The sequence below is a fragment of the Cyphomyrmex costatus genome, unplaced genomic scaffold (genome assembly GCF_001594065.2).
Source record: "Cyphomyrmex costatus isolate MS0001 unplaced genomic scaffold, Ccosl1.0 scaffold49, whole genome shotgun sequence".
In the NCBI taxonomy this organism is placed as follows: Eukaryota; Metazoa; Arthropoda; class Insecta; order Hymenoptera; family Formicidae; genus Cyphomyrmex; species Cyphomyrmex costatus.
Genome location: NW_017279182.1, coordinates 38,525 through 57,049, shown reverse-complemented (window position 1 = coordinate 57,049; position 18,525 = coordinate 38,525). Strand labels below are relative to the sequence as shown.

The following is an 18,525-nucleotide window of genomic DNA, read 5'->3' as shown; positions in this document are numbered from 1 at the left end:
ACTTTCTGTTAGTTTTGTACTTTTTACTACCAAGGCGAGTTCTGATCGGTTAACTGCTTTTCCGCTTTTCCGTCAAGGTGTGAACCCGCCCCTGCCTGCTAGAGCTTTTCCCCAAACGGTTCTCAAATTATATACACATAAATAAATCAAAAATATTCAGTTTGTCTGCTATCTTGTCAGTGGTTATCTCACGGCCATATCAAGCTGTATGCGGCCATGTTAAGCACGCGTGGAGGAATGAATTAGGGTGCCGTCCCATTAAGCACGGATCGAAAAGACGGATCGGGTATCTCACTAGAATTGAGCATTCCGTTCCAGTTCCGTTCCGTGACAGTTTTCTCTACCCGTCCCATTCAGCAAAAACGGAAAGGAATCTAGTTACAAAATATATTTTACCGTTACAATTCAATATTTTAGAGAACTCACAACAATATTATCAGCAAGATAATTGCACAAATTATATGTATATTATTGCTTCAACTGCTCAAAATAACGAAATATCGATGAATCAAGCATATTTATCAACGATCGACGCGACATTCCGTTCCGTTTTTGCTAAATGGGACGGGTAGAGAAAACTGTCACGGAACGGAACTGGAACGGAATGCTCAATTCTAGTGAGATACCCGATCCGTCATTCCGATCCGTGCTTAATGGGACGGCACCCTTAATGAAGACAAGTGAGGACGTTTCGCTATAAATGAGGCTGCCCTGAAATTTTCAAGGTGCGTTTTCCTTATCCGCCACTTTTTACAAACATCTCTCGTTGACCGTTGATTGTCGCCAGAAGTTAAGCAACTTGAATAAAATCGATCGTCAACAAGCGTCGTCATGTGAGACGTTTCTGTTGTCATTTACGATACATCTGTGTATTGTTTTATGATGTAAAACAGATTTGCTCTTCTCGGCTGTGCGTTACGAAGCTTTCCCCGGTAGATTGTAAGGGACAGCCGGCAAAGCATGGCATGGCACTGCAATGGTACTACGAACCAAGAAATGGTGACGAAGCTGAAAGGTAAATGACTCCTGTCATTTTCACAGGATTGATGCATAGCAAAAACTTAATTGTCGCAATTAATAGCACCTGAGTCTACTGTTCGTTAGAGTTACAATTGTTCGCTTTGTATAGCAATTAAGGACAGATTATTCGCAGATGCTGGTATATTGGCAACGGACAGAGCAGAAGCCGCTATGCTCGCTGTTGACAGAGCCAAATACTGCCACGAATCAGATCCTTATCTCGATCGTCCTAGAAGAATTGGTTACAACGTGACTATCAGTGCACCACATATGGTAAATGTATATCTTATCATAATTTTATATCCTAGCTGTTATTTGCATAACTGATATTTGTATGCCTAATTTGCTTGCATAAAGTATGATACAAATAGAAAAGGTATATATTTCACAACTGTGAAATGTATTAAACATTTCCAATAAACGTCAATTAAAAATAGTATAATATCAATATTATAATTTCACATTCAAAATAATATAATAATAAGTTTAGTAAAATACATTTTGACATTGCGCTATCTGATGTTGTTGACATCAGGTGTTACGTATCTGCAAATTTGCTTCTGTAATGTAATAATGGATCCTGCGCACTTATTGTTTGCTAGTTACCAGTTTTATACGTGTATTTTTTATCTTTTAACGGATTATCTACAGATATAAATGATAAGAATACCATATTTTATACAATCTGACTTTTAAATTTTCATCTTATTGACTCAAAGTATGAAGAACACAAACGGAGTAATTTTTGTAGGATAACGAATTTTGTATAATGAATTTATCTGTATTTACTGTAACATAGAGAATGATCCAATCAAAGTCGAAACATTTGTTGAACATCGTAGCTACATATATTATTATTATTTGAATTAAAGTTTTTTGATTTTGTTAGATTGTCAGCTTTTTGCTCCTTTTTATTTATATTGTAAAATACATTTTGTTTGTACAATGAATAAGTTTATATGACTCATCTTACCATGACGTTTATACAAAGTGTGATATAAATACATGAAATAAATATTTTACAACTGTGAAACATATACCAAACATTTTAACATTAAACAAAGTAACAGTCCAGTAACATTAATGCTATAATTTCACATTTAGCAATATAAATTTAATAAAGCACGTATATGTAACAGTTTCATTGTTAAGTGTAAAGTTATAACATTGTTGTTATGTTACTTTTAATTAACATTTACTGGAATGTTTACAAAAATATGTAATTAATAATTTAAACGGCATAAACTATTCATATAATTCTTATGTAATTTTATGATAAACAAAACTATGAGCGAATTTTTGTGATGCTGTTTGGCATTAATTTCTTTCTATTTTCTTACATAAAGTTAGTCACACATTTAAATATTATAAACAAGAATGAAAATGTTGAGATAGGAGATTTTATTTTCTTCTATTTATCAGGAATATAATTTGAAACGGGGTTATTAGAATGTAACCTCTTTATTTTACTTTTGTTATTTATGTTAAACACATATTTGATTTAACAACTGAAGACTTTTCAAACAAAGATATTGATCATCACACAGAAAAAGAAAATTATCACCGAAGATATATATTTCTTAAGGTTTATTCTATTCGATAATGATTTGATAAATTTCATATTTCTTGCAGCACGCATATGCATTGTCTATCCTCTCCGATCAACTCTTCGACGGTGCCAAGGCACTTGATGTCGGCTCAGGCTCAGGCTATCTATCCGCCTGCATGGCATTCATGGTAGGCTCAGGTGGACGCATAATAGGCATCGAGCATATTCCCGAGCTCATAGAGATCTCCACTAGGAACATGCGCGAGGACAATCCGCACTTCCTCAAGGAGGACCGCATCAAATTTGTGGGTAAGCTGTCGGTACTCCGTTAACGTTCCCTCTGTTATCGTCCCTGGTAGTCCTCACTCAGACAGTCGAAGCTCCTTCTCTCGTCAATGTTACGCCATTCCTTTACGTCTCATTATCATAAATGTAAGCTTCGTGTAAAGTTCATCGCACGATGAGAGAAAACGTTCAAGAAGTATTACATGTATGCATAGTCTGAATAAAAGATACCCGTAATCTATCCACGTGGAGTAGGTATGTACGTTGCCGTGAAGAGTCGAACGGAACACTGTCCACCAACTGTGTGGCTTTGCTGTAAAGGTAAAAGATAAAGACTGCCGACTAACGACAGGTCATTATGAATGCGCCTAGTGGGAGACGGCAGATTGGGACATCCTGTTGACGGCCCTTACAACGCTATACATGTTGGAGCAGCGGCCGAAACTTTACCGGAGACGGTGAGCATGAACGGTGTAACGCTAATACACTGTCTATTAAAAAAGGAACATATGTAAGAGCTGCGTTCCGTTATTTGCTTGTTCATAAATACGATAGTCTAGGTTCACAACCCTAGAAGCCATAAGCCCTAAGAAATTGACCAATCACAGTCGATTGAGCAATCAAAGTTTTTTATCTTATTGAAAGAAAAAAAATTAAGGACTTTGATTTATTTTCTTATGCATTATATGCGTTATGCATTATATGCATATATGTGCGCCCGTCCTTACATTAAATTAAAAATTTTATTGTTGACCCCTTACACTATATTATAGATCCAGTACTCGCAATAAATTTTATTTTACGGAACGTAGCCGTAGATTACGACACATGTGTAAACGATGTAATTTTTGTATTGTAGCTGATTGATCAACTGGCTCCCGGAGGTCGACTGATCTGCCCAGTCGTGGCCATAAAAGGTTTCCAAAGGTTACAAGACCTGCTGCAGGTGGACAAGAGCACAGACGGTGCGATCACAAAGAAGAAGCTGATGCAAGTCTCTTACGTTCCTCTCACGGATCCTACCACTCAATTACGTAATTAGAGTCACTAAGGTGAGGTGTCACGGCAGAAAAAAAAACGCAAAATTTCCAAGCAGATGATTAAACAGTCGCTTACAAACCCGATTAGCGATAAAATCAAAATTTTTGTATCTATAAACTAATTTTTTTCACGCATGCGTAGATGGAGTGCACGTCGTCTTTGGGGATATCAATAAATTATATATATTTTGTACATACCCTGGTTAATTCCTTCGCATTGTCCATTTTTTCCATTAAATTAATGTATTAAAATCGCAACTATGGTCGTTTTCCTTTTAAGAGACACATAAGTCATTTTATTTTTCTTGACATTCAATAAAAACAAAGATTGAATGTTATTTGTATCGACTGTGTCATTTAAAACAGGGCTTAGCACGCGATGCAACTTTCGGCCGATTTTCGAATCGGCTTCGCCTTCCGCTGTCCCTCACCTCACCGTTTCGCGTGCAATCGTGCAGCATTTGGACTGCGCGCGGAACGGTGAGGTGAGGGAGACAGCGGAAGGCGGAGTCGATTTGAAAATCGGCCGGAAGTTGCATCTAAAAGGAAAGCAGCTCATATGTTACTTGATATAAATATAATGTTATTGCGTTATCATAGTCTATTACGTAATACTAATTTTGTTGTAATAATACTGATATTATTTTTCCGAAAGTATCTTAATTTATACTGGAAACTTCCATTAAGATGTGAAAAAAATTATAAGGAATGAATAATTTAAAGTATGAATAAATAATAGAATAAATTGATTATAGAGAAATAAATATTCAATAAGCAAATAAAATATTAGTTTTATATCTTTATACAATATATATATATATATATATATATCTAATTGCTCGTATTGTCAAGTTTGGCGTTTGTGTTCAAAAATTCACTCATTTATATGGACAAATATCTCTCAATCATACTTTGAAGGAAAGATAAATCTTTCTACACTTTAAATTAAACTGCCAACTTCATACGGATTCTTCAACAGAAGTAGCGGTCTTAGGGGCTTAAGTCGTAAAAAATTGATCAATCATAGTCGTGAACTTTATTGGGCGAGGAGCGCACTGATATTATACTGGATATTATACAGTATTAGTGCGCTCCTCGTTCTGATGAAATAAACAAAAAGTTTACGAAACGTTGACACTAGCAATAGATAAAAACATGGCGATAACCCACAAACACTCCGGTATATATATCTACAAGCAAATCTAAATAAGTATATCAAAAAATATAAATAATACGTAACTCAAAGAGTTTATATCTTATCTTAAATAAAGATTTACCTTGTATTGATTTTATAGGTAATCCAGTTAAATGCAAATCCTAGAAAATCTCCCGAACGATGAGTCACACGACTTATCAGTCGGCTTTCCAATATAATTGTCTATATTGGTCATAGTCCTACACATACATACGCGGCTATCTACACAACTAGATAGATAGATGATCGCGTCTGCTTATAAACAGGTCCAGTAATCACGAAAGCTTGAATGTTGTGGTAAATAATTAATAATTATATTATAATGCGATTTGCATTGCTGTTATATTCGGTGAATTGATAGCAATGATATAAACTCGTACTCGTTGAAATCAAACTTTTAATTATAATAGTAAAACCCTCAAAATTTTTTTAACGAAAGGTAGTAAGGAATTCCTCTATATGTAAAATAAAATAATATTAACAATTCTTTTTATAAATCTACTAATAGTTGCTTACATTATTGTGATCCTTGCTTATTATAATTTCGCGATATTAGATGCGTATATTTCTTCGCTATTTCATGTGATTTAAATAATATTTACTTCTTTTAACATGCGTAGAAGATCGTGTAGAAAACGCAATTATGCTTTATAAAAATTAAATATATAGCTATATTTTCACCTTTTTAGTTTGCAGATTATCATCGTTCAAGTTACTGCGACAGAAGTTTCAAATGGCAAGGCGGCTTGTAGTTCGTCATCGTAACACAGCGATACATCCATAAAAGCATCTGCGCGGAGACGATAAAACCGATCCAATTCTTTCCACAAAACAAGATCGAGGATAATGTATAGAGCAAAATAAATTGATCATAGAATCGACGTTATGGTATCCGGGTTCGCTTCAATATCAAAGACAATGATTAATTTGTGAAGTTAATATTTAATAACAAAGATAAAAGCTGTTATAGTTCCTTCTTTTTTTTTCGATAAAATATCTCACGGCCTTTTGCCGAAAAAACTTTAGTGATTTTAATTTTTCAAACACGGATCACTTAACTGACAATGGAACATTCCCAAGTGTCACTCTGATTTCAGGATGAAACTCTAATTTCGATTTCGCCTTTATTTGTAAAGTAATTTATTGTTTCAGCAAAAGTCCTCTATCTCAATCGTTTTAAAGATATCGTGATGGAAAGGAATGACCCCTTTATGTATAACATACGCACTATATTTTCGTTAATGTCAATAATAAACTGATGAAATTTGATACATTATTAATATACGAAAAACATCTTGCAATCACAGTCATACGCAGTCGAAATTATTGGTCTTCGATACGCTGTCTTCAAGTAAAAGGAATGTCATGTTAGGAAAAAAGAACGGAATGTTTGAATTTATTTATTTATGTATAAATCCTCCGACCATGCGATTGACAACTATGTTGTAAAACTTCGTATACGTAGAGAGAAACCTGAGAGTGGAGAAAATTTACGTTTTTCCCGTTTCTCCAATGTTTTCAAATGATTGATTTTTTTTCTCGTAATACCAAAAAATTTGTATCTACTTGGATATTAATCAAATAATACAGATAATTCTATCAAATCCGTCTTATTTTATCGCTTCATAGTTCGTTTACTTTCAAATCGAAATGAACACATATTGATACGAAAAGAGTAAAATAAAAATTAAAGCAGATTTATTGTCAATATTGCACTGGAAAATGTTATTACTTTAGAATTCTTGAGACAACTTTTCTTTCATATTTTGTATTCCAACCAAAGTATATTGCAAAATTAAATATCGTGAAATTACTACATCTGTTTGGAAACGCAATGATGAGTTTTTTTTATATCCGCGAATTTTTTTTATCTACTTCAGTTAGCATTTAAAAAATGTATATACAGCTAATATGAATTTATTTCTTTGAGCATACCACGCGCTGAACACCTTTTACACGTATACCTTTACAATACTTAACTATTACTTATCATAATATTAAAGAATTTCGTATAAGGTAAGCTTCCACTACAATGCCTTACTGATGAGTCCAGTAGTGGAAGCTGGGACAAAACGCCATAATTACATGATATTCCTCACAATATATTAATTTAAAAAGATTTTTAACTTAATTTATTGGGGCTCATTGCCCTGTTTCTCTATATTAATTGTTTAAAAACATATTGAGCCTTATTACAAACATTAAAAAAAATTTCTTTTATTTGTTCTGTATGATTTTATTCTGATATTCGGCAAAACTGTTACATTTAAAAATACCGATGTATAAACAAACATTAGTTGAATTAATGATTCAAGTGGAAATGAATTAATTACATTAGTATTCTCGATCACGCGCCTAGATTTATTCACTATCGGAGCCACTTTCGCCCGTCGCACTAGCGGAACCGCTGCCAGTACCAGATTTTGATCTTGATGGCGACAAGGACCACGAGGTCGACCAAGATCCTGATGGTGATTTCGCAGGCGTTCCTGAGCGCGATCTCGATTTGGATCTTGATGTGTTTCTCGATTGAGGACTACCGGATCGAGATCGTGATCGTGATTTACTACGTGATTTAGATGGCGAACGTGACTGAGAACGCGAGCGCGATCGAGATGGCGATCTAGATTTTGATGGTGAATGTGATCTCGACTGCGAACGCGAACGTGATCGCGATCTCGATTTTGATCTTGACCTTGACCTCGATTTCGAACCAGACTTGGAACGAGATCGCGACTTTCTACTGGACGCTCGCGAGGATGCTCTTGACGACGCACGCGATCCTTCCTCGTTCTCTGCTTCAGAACATGCAAACAAATTTTCTGATTATTAGACAATTTTTCAAAGTGATAGCTTGCCTTCTCTATTATCATAGTGGAAATAGTGAACAGAGCAAACAAACCTTTAGCTACCATATCTGTCTTCTCCTGTTGAGTTTCCTGTTCCTCCTCTTCCTCCTCTTCATCCTCATCCTCCTCTCCCGGTGGCTCCAATTGTTTTTCTCGATATCTTTGCATTCTGAATTCATTGGCGTTTAGCGGTCGGTGACGCACTATCAGACGCGTATTGTTTGGCTGCTGTCCGACTTTCTGACGTCGTTTGCTCAGTCGTACACGCGTCTCCAATTCATTGTAATAAACCTGCAGTGTACAAGTGGATTAACATAACATCACAAAATTATAATACGTCATATAATAGTGATGCTCATATACCCCGTCTTGTCTTATCACAAGGAAGTAATTCTCCTCGTATCCTTTGGAAGCTTTGCTTTTGACGTTCCAATTGTATTCTCTCGCCATTTTATATTCATACTCCTCTTCATCGGCGTAACTGATACTAGCAGTAAAGTCTCGTCGGCGTTTCTCCAAAGTTTCTTCCAATGGCAAAAAGTAAGCTACAAACTGCTCACCACTCTCATCCATCACACCTCTGCAAGAAAAATTAACATTATTTTGCACAATAATATCTAAATTAATTAGATTCTAAGGCAAATAATAATTCTTTTCATTACATATGCCTTGCTTTTCTCTTGTATTGCATAAAATTACTGAGCGAGGAAAGGAAAGAGGAGAGAGATATTACCTTATCATGGCTTGTGACATTTCTTCAATTTGTGCGGGTACAGATCGACCAGTTGGTGCAGGATCAGAATCAAATATGACTTGCGCACATGGATATTTCCATAACTAAAAAATTGTAAAAATTGTAATTATACGATATGTAATGACAATATTGATGTATTAATATTTCCAACAGACGTTGCAATAGTACCTTAAAATCTGGATATATTGGCAATATTTCTATAGGTACTACGTTCGGTTTACTGTAGTGTCTTTCAATTGGCTTTTTATTGTCTTCGAATGTCTTTTCTATAGCTTTTATCTGACTCTCACGGTCCATATACAGAGTTTCCTCCTGATTAAAAATAATAGAAATATAGAAGAGGAACATGTATTGTATTAATTTTTTAGACATTTCAATTAAAATATTTTAACAGGATAATATCAGATTGGTTCCACAAGAAATCATATTTAGAAAGATACTTATCCTTCTTTTTGAACCATTCGTTATGCCATAAAATAGGTACAATTTGTATAATTTAGCTTGGTAGATAGAGCGGTTTTATTGTTACATCCATCATTTCATTAAAAAAAAACTTACAATTTGTAGTAGATACATTGATAAATAATGGTTATCCAATAAAACTAATTTTTAGAAAAATTGATAATAGATTAAAACATTTTAATAGCAACAAAACTCAACAACGTGGAATCACAACATAAGGATGTTAAAGAAAGGAGGATCATATTCTTTCCATACATAAAAAAGACTTCCAAAATGGTAGACTCAGCCATTAACAGAAATGAATTTATGATTGGATTTAAATGCTTTAACAAACTGAAAAACATCATTAAGAGACATAAAGATAAAGATCCGGATGATTACAATAATAATGTCATCTATAAAATTAATTGTAAAGATTGCGATGCATCATATGTCGGTCAAACAAAGAGACAGTTGAAAGAGTAAATGAACATAAGAAGAATATATATCAGGATACATTAAGAATATATATCAGGATATAAAAATATATATCAGGATATCAGAAGACATTCAGTTATCACTGGTCATAGATTGGAATATAAATAAAATTAAAAAGAAAATAGACTTTATACGAAAAATAAACATTGAAAAAATGGCATTGTAAGAGTCAATAAATTAAATGATAATATTTTAAGTAACAAATACAATCTATATTTAATTATACCAGTTATGACATAAAAACTAGAGAATATAATTAATATAACTTAACACTTAATATAACTTAAAATTACTTATAATCTAAATTCAACATCAACGCTAATGTCAAATCTGAAGAGAACTCTATAATTGAGTCGAAACTAGTAATTACATAGCATATAGTTCCATCGTTTAATGTTAGATTATAAGTAGTTTTAAGTTGTATTATATATATATATATATATATATATATATATATATATAAATATAAGTGTTACATTATATTAATTATATTCTCTAGTTTTTATGTCATAATTTTTAATGTTATTGATTATTGTTATATAAGAGTCCTTGAATTTTTCAATTTATTTATCGAAAAGAATTAATAAAGATTATTGAATGTTTATGCTTTGTTTTCTTCTGTTCTTTGTTTGATATTGGTTAGAAGTCATAAGGCATTGGTTAATATTTGCCACTTAATATACAATTATCAATAAAACCAGAAGCATGTAATAGAACACAATTCTCCGTATAAGTTAGCTTAAGATTTGTGTTACTTCATTTATTATGTTAGATTAATTGTAGTTCATTTCTCATATTTAGATCAAACATCATAAATTATGTCGCCACTTTATATTGTTAAATTTTATTTGATTGACTTATATAAATTTTATATTAAGTAATTGCGACTAAAGACTTTGTAAAGTCGAAACTAGTTTTGCTATATTCAATGTATATTGATCAGTAAAATTATTATATTTATAAAAACTTTATATTTGCTTGTCTTTCACCGTTATTTATATTTTTATTGTATTTAGAAATATAGAAATATTGCGATAATAACAGATTGTACCTTGAAATTCTTCTTGATACTGTAGCCAACTTTGGCTTCAACCTTGTCTGCTGTTTGCGGCTGGAATCTCGTGCTTTCCGTAGAGATATATTCCGTGCGTCTCAACCATGATACACTCCTGGCATGATGCCGAGAACGTTTAGAATCTTGAGGTGTGAGAACATCTTCCTCCAACAGCTTTTCATCAGCTGGATCTAATTGAATGTTTGGATCTCCCGCATACGTATCCTTATTTATTAAATCAATTTCTACACCTAAATCATGTTCTGTTAATACTTCATACTTGTAATTACGCTCTAATGAGGTTGGATTATATTGAATAAACCTGTATTACAAATATGATAATTATTACAAGACAAAAGGATGTAACGATAGTTTGACGAATCACATACTTACCTGGTTGGTTCAAAGGGATAAGCTATAAATTTTGGATCAAATGGGATATCTGGCAGCGTGTTGCAATATTTCACTCTGCATATGAGCTCAGATCTGAAAAAACACGAGTCGTTATAACAACACTATAATTGTACTCATGATTATTCACTGGGAGGCGAGGCTTGTTTACCGCTTCTCCGCTGGTCTGACCACGCGTTTATCCCGATCAGCTTGATTACTGTTGGTTTGGATGGTAGGTGCCATTTTTTTTATAGCGTCATAAACAAAAATCTAGGAATTGTAAGGGACTGTGCAGAATAAAAGGAACAGAGAATAAGGATGCAGCCACAATAGAAGGAATAGGGAATTAATCTTAGTCTTAGTAAAATGGCCCCTTCCTCTTCTTTAATTAATGGCTCCCGTCTCCAAATAAATAATAAAGGAGATCGTTACGGCCAGATCACGTCTTTAATGAATATCGTATAAAAATGAAAACAAACCGAGTGATGTAATGCCCACGAAAATGTAGCCCGAACGGACACTGGGCGTCTACGTCTACGACGTCGTCACATCGCAATAACGCGCGTCAGAACTGGTCAGAACGAACAAGTCGAGCCCAACCGCGGACACACATCAGAGTCAATGCACAATCAAAGTCGGTAACACTTTCAAAAATATACAAATAACGAGCACGCAATCCAAAACGTGTCCGTCACCGTCAAATGGTTCATCAGAACTGTCCAGGGTATCGATCATGAAACTTTTTCCTTTTTCACTTTTCACATTACGAATTTCACGTGAAAGTGTTTAACGTGAAAAATGAAAAAGATTTATTACATTCTGCATGGTATACGATTCGTAATGTACTAATTAATGCGTGGTTTAATTTGAAAAGATATATTGCTTAACGTTGATTTAGTCATGATTTAGTTATCATGGATTTAGTTATCTATAACATAAATATATTTCTCTATCGTAAATTTTTGCAATGTGAAACTTTTCACGTGAGTTTTCAGTGAATGGTTATATGTCCTCTTTTCATGAGTAAAGCGGGGAGCACAGACTTTAAATGATATCTTTTCATGTAAATTTTTCACCATAAGTGAAAAACGTTACGCATGCGTATTATACAGTTAAGACAATAGTAATATACGTGTCTAGTTTGAATTAGAGTACCTATAGGTACTCTAGTTTGAATCCGCTATGAACGCACCCAGTATCTTAATAAAAGCTTTATTTATGAAATAAAATACGTTTTTAGTGTTATACAAATATGAAATTTTGTGTACAAATAAATATGCAATTTTTATATCAACTTCATAGAAATAATTTTTTCTATTTTATTTATATATAAAGCAACATAAACTAATAGATTAATTAATTTATTTTAACTTAACCTAACAGTTAGTTAATAACAATGTATGTCATTTTCAATTGTACAATTTTTGTAATTATGTTAACTTTTATATAATTATATAATTATTAACATATAATGACATCAATCTTCTAAAATAAACGTTACGTTATAAAACGATAAAAGTTTCGATTCCTTCTTGCTTCGACATTTTACACAGATATGCATAAATTTCTAAAACTTTCAGTGTTAGCCAAGTTGTCGACAAGCCAGTCAGACAAAAAAATCCCATCGATAAGCGCTTTCTTTCAGTTCGATGGGGCTGCCGAAATTTTTCGATTGAATTTTACATTTTATGTGACATTTTCATTTTTCACAAGTTCACTTAAAATTTTTCACTTTTCACAATTCACGCTAGGGAAAAAGTTTCATGATCGATACCCAGGGGGTCAATCACATACCTTTTCCCCTAGGACGGAAACGTGAAAAGTGAAAATTTTTTGCATGATGTGTGTATGTATATGTTCATACATCATTCATAAAAGTTTTCACGTTTCCGCCCTAGAGAAAAAGTTACGTGATTGACCCCCTGAACTCCAAGGTGGAACCATCAACCAAAACGCTCACGCAACGCTCATGCGACCAATAAGGGGTGCGTTCCGAGTTAAGGACGTTCACCGGCTAATCGATTTCTATACAAAATGCTTCAAATTTTAACTACATGATATTAATATCATTATCGATATATCCTCCAAAATTCAGAAAATTTAGCGGTACCGAATTCGAGTTATTAATTTTCAAAGTTGCAGCTTTTAACATGTAAGGTATAGCCCAAGCGTGCGCTCAAGTGACATTTCAATTCATAGCGACTGTGATATCTATACGATTGTTCTAAAAAATTAGGATATGATGCAGGATGATGCTAGAAATAACATAAAAAAAAAAATGGGGATCCGTAGCGGTGCCGTTTTTGAATTATCGAAGTTCGAAGTGGTGTATCCAACAGCACTTGAAGTAAGTCGCCGCATGGAAGGAGAGCCGTTGCTATGAGACGGGTCTCCGCTTTCCTCAACAGGCTAGTGTGCGTGTATACATACAAGGCATCGAACCCCGTTTGCTTGTGCTTGAGTACACTCAGCAGAAAAAGTATTGGCATGGGAAGCGGAGTGGGGAGAGACATGCGCTATGCACCGAGAAGCGAGCGAGCAGTAAACTTTTGGCTACGATTGTAGCCGGTGAACGTCCTTAATAGTTCAAGACGACAAAGCGGCTAAGTACGCTTGCCGAGCGATCGAATATGATTGGTTGGATCTATAAGTAATAACCAATTATGTTGAATCGCTCGGCAAGCGTACCTAGCCGCTTTGCCGTCTTGAACTCGCCCAATGGCAGCTGCACCGAGAAGCGAGCGAGCAGTAAACTTTTGGCTACGATTGTAGCCGGTGAACGTCCTTAAGCGGGGAGCACAGACAATGGGCGAGTTCAAGACGACAAAGCGGCTGTACGCTTGCCGAGCGATCGAATATGATTGGTTGGATCTATAAGTAATAACCAATTATGTTGAATCGCTCGGCAAGCGTACCTAGCCGCTTTGCCGTCTTGAACTCGCCCAATGGCAGCAGTAGTAGTGAATGAGACTGTAAAAGTAAGAAATTGACCAATCACGGTCGATTATTCTTCTCACATTCGTCTGTGATTGGTCAATTTCTTACTTCTACAGTCTCATCCACTACTGCTACTGCCATTGTAGACCACGCATCATGGGCCTTCTACAATAAGCCATAAGTCATAAATCGGAAGTAAGAAACTAAAAATTGAAGACTGTGATTGGTCCATTTCTAGCTTATGACTTATGATTTGTGATTTACGGCTTATTGTAGAAGGCCCATCATACGTACAAAAATTTTAGTAGAATCGTAAGGTCTTAAGCAAATCGACCAATCACAGTTTAGCATATTAAAATGTGAACCGTAAATCTTGATTGTGATTGGTCGATTTGCTTAAGACATTACGATTGCTACTAAAATTTTTGTACGTGTGATGGCCTTAACCTGTGTAATCTAGTAAATTTTCAGAATCGTATGTTACGTTATGCTATTGGGCGAGTTCAAGACGACAAAGCGGCTAGGTACGCTTGCCGAGCGATCGAGTATGATTGGTTGGATCTATAAGTAATACCCAATTATATTCAATCGCTCGGCAAGCATACCTAGCCGCTTTGCCGTCTTGAACTCGCCCATTCTTTGATTAGGATTCACATAGGGCGTATTTTACGGAATTGCGTAAAATGTGTAACTAATACAACCAATCGCTGATTAGAGTTTCCGTTGTATGTACATACATTCTAATAGAAATTCTAAACGATCTTATAATTGGTTTTCGTAACCTACGCATATCGAAAAATACGCCCTATATGTGGTAAAAAATACAGAAAATCACTGCCTCACCTCAAAATCGATCAAATGAGGCTTATTCAACGCGTTTTTGCATGAAACGAAAGAATCTGGCAGAAAAAAGTATCGCTCTGCCCTACGAACCGAAATATTTAGCGTTAAAGTTGACGATTATGGAGGTTAGGAAATCTGTCATACCGACTACATGTAGTGCATGAAGTAAGAGTAAGAGCCCCAACACACACTTTTGCATAATAAAAAAGCGCGCTTTTATCTCTGAAATTCTATAGTATACGTGACGTAAACTGTATGTAGCATGTTAGCGCGCTAACATCGTTGTTAGCGCGTTCTGAATACGGGCCAATATATATATCGAATCGGGATGACAGATATCTTAACCTGTAAAGTCTCGAACTTTAACGCTTAATAACTTGGTTTACAAGGCCGATCCCCGCATTTTTCTTGTAGATTCTTTCGTTCTGAGTGAAATCGCGACGAATGATTATAATTTTATTAAGATTTTAAGAGAGCAAGCTATACTCTACCTTTTAGAAGATAAATACGTGTCTTAAACGTATAAAATTATATTCATTCGTCGTGTTTTCACTCAGAACGAAAGAATCTATAAGAAAAATGCGGGGATCGGCCTTGTGAACCGAGTTATTAAGCATTACAGTAGTTCGAGACTTTACAGGTTAAGATATCTGTCATCCTGATTCGATATATATTATGTATATGTGTACACATACGTGTATGTACACAGTCGCAAGTATACTGCACACATATAAATATTCAATATGGCGATGAAATGTTGCAAGTTATTCCGTTCGGCGGACATGGCAGTGCACGGAACATTTTTCGTGACCAAGTTTTTTCTCCATATCCTATCTAGTTAAGGGGGAAAACGCACCGAGAAATTTCGAAAATTATGAATTTTCGTGTTTTTGCTTTTCTTCAAGCTTAACCTCTTAAGAATGTCTGGTGAAAGCCGTATGCAAAAATTCGAAAAAATAACGGAGTTAGGGCTCAGTCAGACGAGCGATTTTGTAGCGCCACAATTGCAAACGTTGACCTGTTCATACGGAGCTATTTTCTGGTGCTACAGAAAAGCGTCGCGAATATGTTCACATGAGCCAATTCGTGATGCGACGAAAAATGTTGCGGACTTGCGGATGCGTTCAGATGGATGGACCTGGCATGGATGATTCTATTGCTGGATTCACACTGCATCCGATTTTCGTCGTACGACGACTCTGCAACTAATCAGGAAACAAAATTTTGCTTCGTATCGATGATATGATTTTTCTGATTGGTTGCAAAGTCGTCGTACGACGAAAATCGGATGCAATGTGAATCCAGCATATGTAAGTTGAAGAATTTTGCGATTTATTCATTGCTCAACTTTCAAACGCGTTTTTCTCGAAATCATGTTTTTGAAGTCGGTACGCAAGATATCTGGAAAACTAATGAACCGATTGCAATTATCTTTTTTTGTGCTTATTCTATACATAATTACCTAGTCTTTGTCATAAGGTTTTTTTTTAATGGCTTAGTTTTTTTTTAATCGGCGAAATAAGGTCGTATTTTCCTCTAAAAATCGCTATGTAAATTCAAATGTCCGCCATTTTGTCAAAAATCGATATTTTTAAAATCGCCTATGACAAAGACTAGATTATACTGTCCAGTTTAATAATCTTTTTGGTTTTTTTTATTTTGATGATTACAGATGAAGCAGGAGTGTGTACCGCGGAGGGCCTTTTATTTGCGGCACTTCACGGACCACAGGATTACTCGGCGAATATTGGATATTTTTCAATAAAAAAAATTGACATATTCTTAAAAATGTGTATTATCATTTATAAAAAGAATCGGTTTGATTACTGCTTATAGGTTTCCTTTCAAAAAATCCAGAAAAATGGCTTTTTTTCGCGCTACTCGGTGCGTTGTCCCCTTTAAGTCTCCTTAGGCTGGAGTCACATTGAGCGGTAATTACAGCGGAACGGAATAGTGAAACCAATCAGAACTCTACAATCATTCCGCTGCTTTACTATCTGCGATTGTGATTGGTCTCGCTGTTCCGTTCCGCTGTAATTACCGCTCAATGTGACTCCAGCCTTAGGGTGCAAACCCATGCAGCGGAATAGCATAACGCGGAACGAGAGCAGAACCAATAACGAGCATTCCGTGTTTCTAAAGAAACTCGTGATTGGTTCTGCTCTCGTTCCGCGTTACGCTATTCCGTTGTATGGTTTTGCACCCTTAGAGCCCCAACATATACTTTTGCATAACGCATAAAACATGTGCATAAGGAATTTCATTGGTCCATTTTCTCTTATGCATGAGAAAATGGACCAATGAAATTCCTTATGCACATGCTTTATGCGTTATGCAAAAGTCTGTGCTCCCCGCTTTAGGCCTATCGCACATGAATTGCATAACTGTGCATAAGCATAACATAATGCCACTGGACCAATGAGCATCTTATGTTAATCAATATGGCGTCTTTATGCTGGATGCTCATTGGTCCAACGGCCTTATGTTATGCTTATGCACAGTTATGCATAACATAAGGCTGCTGGACCAATAAGCATTTTATGTTAATCAATATGGGGTCTTTATGCTGGATGCTCATTGGTCCAGCGGCCTTATGTTATGCTTATGCACAATTATGCATTTCATGTGCGATAGGCCTTAAGCGGGGAGCACAGATTTTTGCATAACGCTTAAACCCAAAGACATAGAGAATGGACTGCGCGATCCGTGTGTCAAAATGGTCAACAAAAATGAGAGAGAGGGACCGTGAAAGACGGCCATCTCCCTCTCATTCTCTCTTCCATTACACCATGGAATGGAAAAAGATAGAGATGGCCGTCTTCCACGGACCCTCTCTCTCATTTTCGTCGACACATTTTGATACTACATAGATACGGGATCGCGCAGTCCATTCTCTATGGCCGGTATTTATAGTCAGTTCTTATATTCAAGACCATCTTAAGTTCAGTCTTGAGGAGTTACGAACCAATCAGAGGGCCGCTTTAGCATCTTAAGACATTACTTAAGACATTCTTGAAATAAGAACCGACTATGAATACCGGCTTATGTCTTTGGCATAAACCATATACATAAAGAATTTGATTGGTCCATTGACTCATGCATAAGAAAATGGGCCAATGAAATTCCTTATGCACATGCTTTATGCGTTATGCAAAAGTCTGTGTTTCTCGTTTTACTTCATGGCTACTGTATATATTGGCTGCGTTCAGTGCGTTCCGCAAAGCGCATATGCACGCATTTTATATAGGCTGTCTTCCCATAAATTATTTGAATTTAGCGGCGAGAAATCACGTTTTTAAAGTCAATCTTATTAGAAAATACCGTAATTCAATACTGTATGTAGAAGTACTAAGCAAATGCATTTTGAATTTGCCGCTTAATGTGACGTACACTGAGGCTGTCTTCCCATAGTCCCTTTGCCAGTCAGTAAAATAATATTACTAGGGTGACGTCATCTTACTGACTAGAGAAGTGTTTCCATTCTAGCCAGTAAAAAGTGACGTCAGGATTTGTTGCGTTTCTATGCCCTACGCTTTCTACAGTTTTCGTTTCATATTACAGTTTCATTTCATATTTTCGTCATCAGTGATCTTCATTGAATAGGTAAGTAAATAATATATATTCCACGTAGCAATGTTTACTTGCAACTCTGTAATATTTCGGTACC

General features: G+C 35.4%; 2 protein-coding genes across 4 annotated transcripts; one reads left to right on the top strand and one right to left on the bottom strand.

Moving 5' to 3' along the window:
• The first annotated feature begins 335 nt into the window (after nucleotides 1–335).
• Nucleotides 336–6,703, top strand: LOC108778137 (protein-L-isoaspartate(D-aspartate) O-methyltransferase). Its single transcript, XM_018545235.1, has 7 exons — nucleotides 336–725; nucleotides 894–1,015; nucleotides 1,154–1,293; nucleotides 2,653–2,878; nucleotides 3,227–3,312; nucleotides 3,714–3,906; nucleotides 5,779–6,703. The coding sequence occupies exons 2-6, from the start codon at nucleotides 961–963 to the stop codon at nucleotides 3,894–3,896; spliced, it is 690 nt and encodes a 229-aa protein (XP_018400737.1). The 5' UTR covers nucleotides 336–725; nucleotides 894–960; the 3' UTR covers nucleotides 3,897–3,906; nucleotides 5,779–6,703.
• Nucleotides 6,704–7,281: 578 nt separating this feature from the next.
• Nucleotides 7,282–11,793, bottom strand: atms (RNA polymerase II-associated factor 1-like protein antimeros). 3 transcript variants are annotated; one of them, XM_018545237.1, is made up of 9 exons: nucleotides 11,558–11,793; nucleotides 11,248–11,365; nucleotides 11,079–11,171; nucleotides 10,683–11,007; nucleotides 8,861–9,004; nucleotides 8,672–8,775; nucleotides 8,302–8,518; nucleotides 7,992–8,229; nucleotides 7,282–7,887 (listed from the first exon to the last, which is right to left on the bottom strand). In XM_018545237.1, exons 2-9 carry the CDS (start codon nucleotides 11,319–11,321, stop codon nucleotides 7,451–7,453), a joined length of 1,632 nt encoding a protein of 543 aa, XP_018400739.1. In that variant the 5' UTR covers nucleotides 11,322–11,365; nucleotides 11,558–11,793; the 3' UTR covers nucleotides 7,282–7,450. The 3 variants fall into 3 exon arrangements, with proteins under 3 accessions (XP_018400739.1, XP_018400738.1, XP_018400740.1); XM_018545236.1 differs by having other exon boundaries at nucleotides 11,248–11,480; nucleotides 11,558–11,581; XM_018545238.1 differs by having other exon boundaries at nucleotides 7,282–7,884; nucleotides 11,248–11,793.
• Between the last annotated feature and the right edge of the window lie 6,732 nt (nucleotides 11,794–18,525).

Coding starts and splice junctions, on each gene's coding strand:
- LOC108778137 (XM_018545235.1), top strand. CDS start 961: ATGGCATGGCACTGCAATGGTACTACGAACCAAGAAATGGTGACGAAG. Junction 1,016..1,153: donor AATGGTGACGAAGCTGAAAG/GTAAATGACTCC, acceptor GATTATTCGCAG/ATGCTGGTATATTGGCAACG. Junction 1,294..2,652: donor CTATCAGTGCACCACATATG/GTAAATGTATAT, acceptor TATTTCTTGCAG/CACGCATATGCATTGTCTAT.
- atms (XM_018545237.1), bottom strand. CDS start 11,321: ATGGCACCTACCATCCAAACCAACAGTAATCAAGCTGATCGGGATAAA. Junction 11,172..11,247: donor GTCAGACCAGCGGAGAAGCG/GTAAACAAGCCT, acceptor GTGTTTTTTCAG/ATCTGAGCTCATATGCAGAG. Junction 8,776..8,860: donor CAATATATCCAGATTTTAAG/GTACTATTGCAA, acceptor ACAATTTTTTAG/TTATGGAAATATCCATGTGC.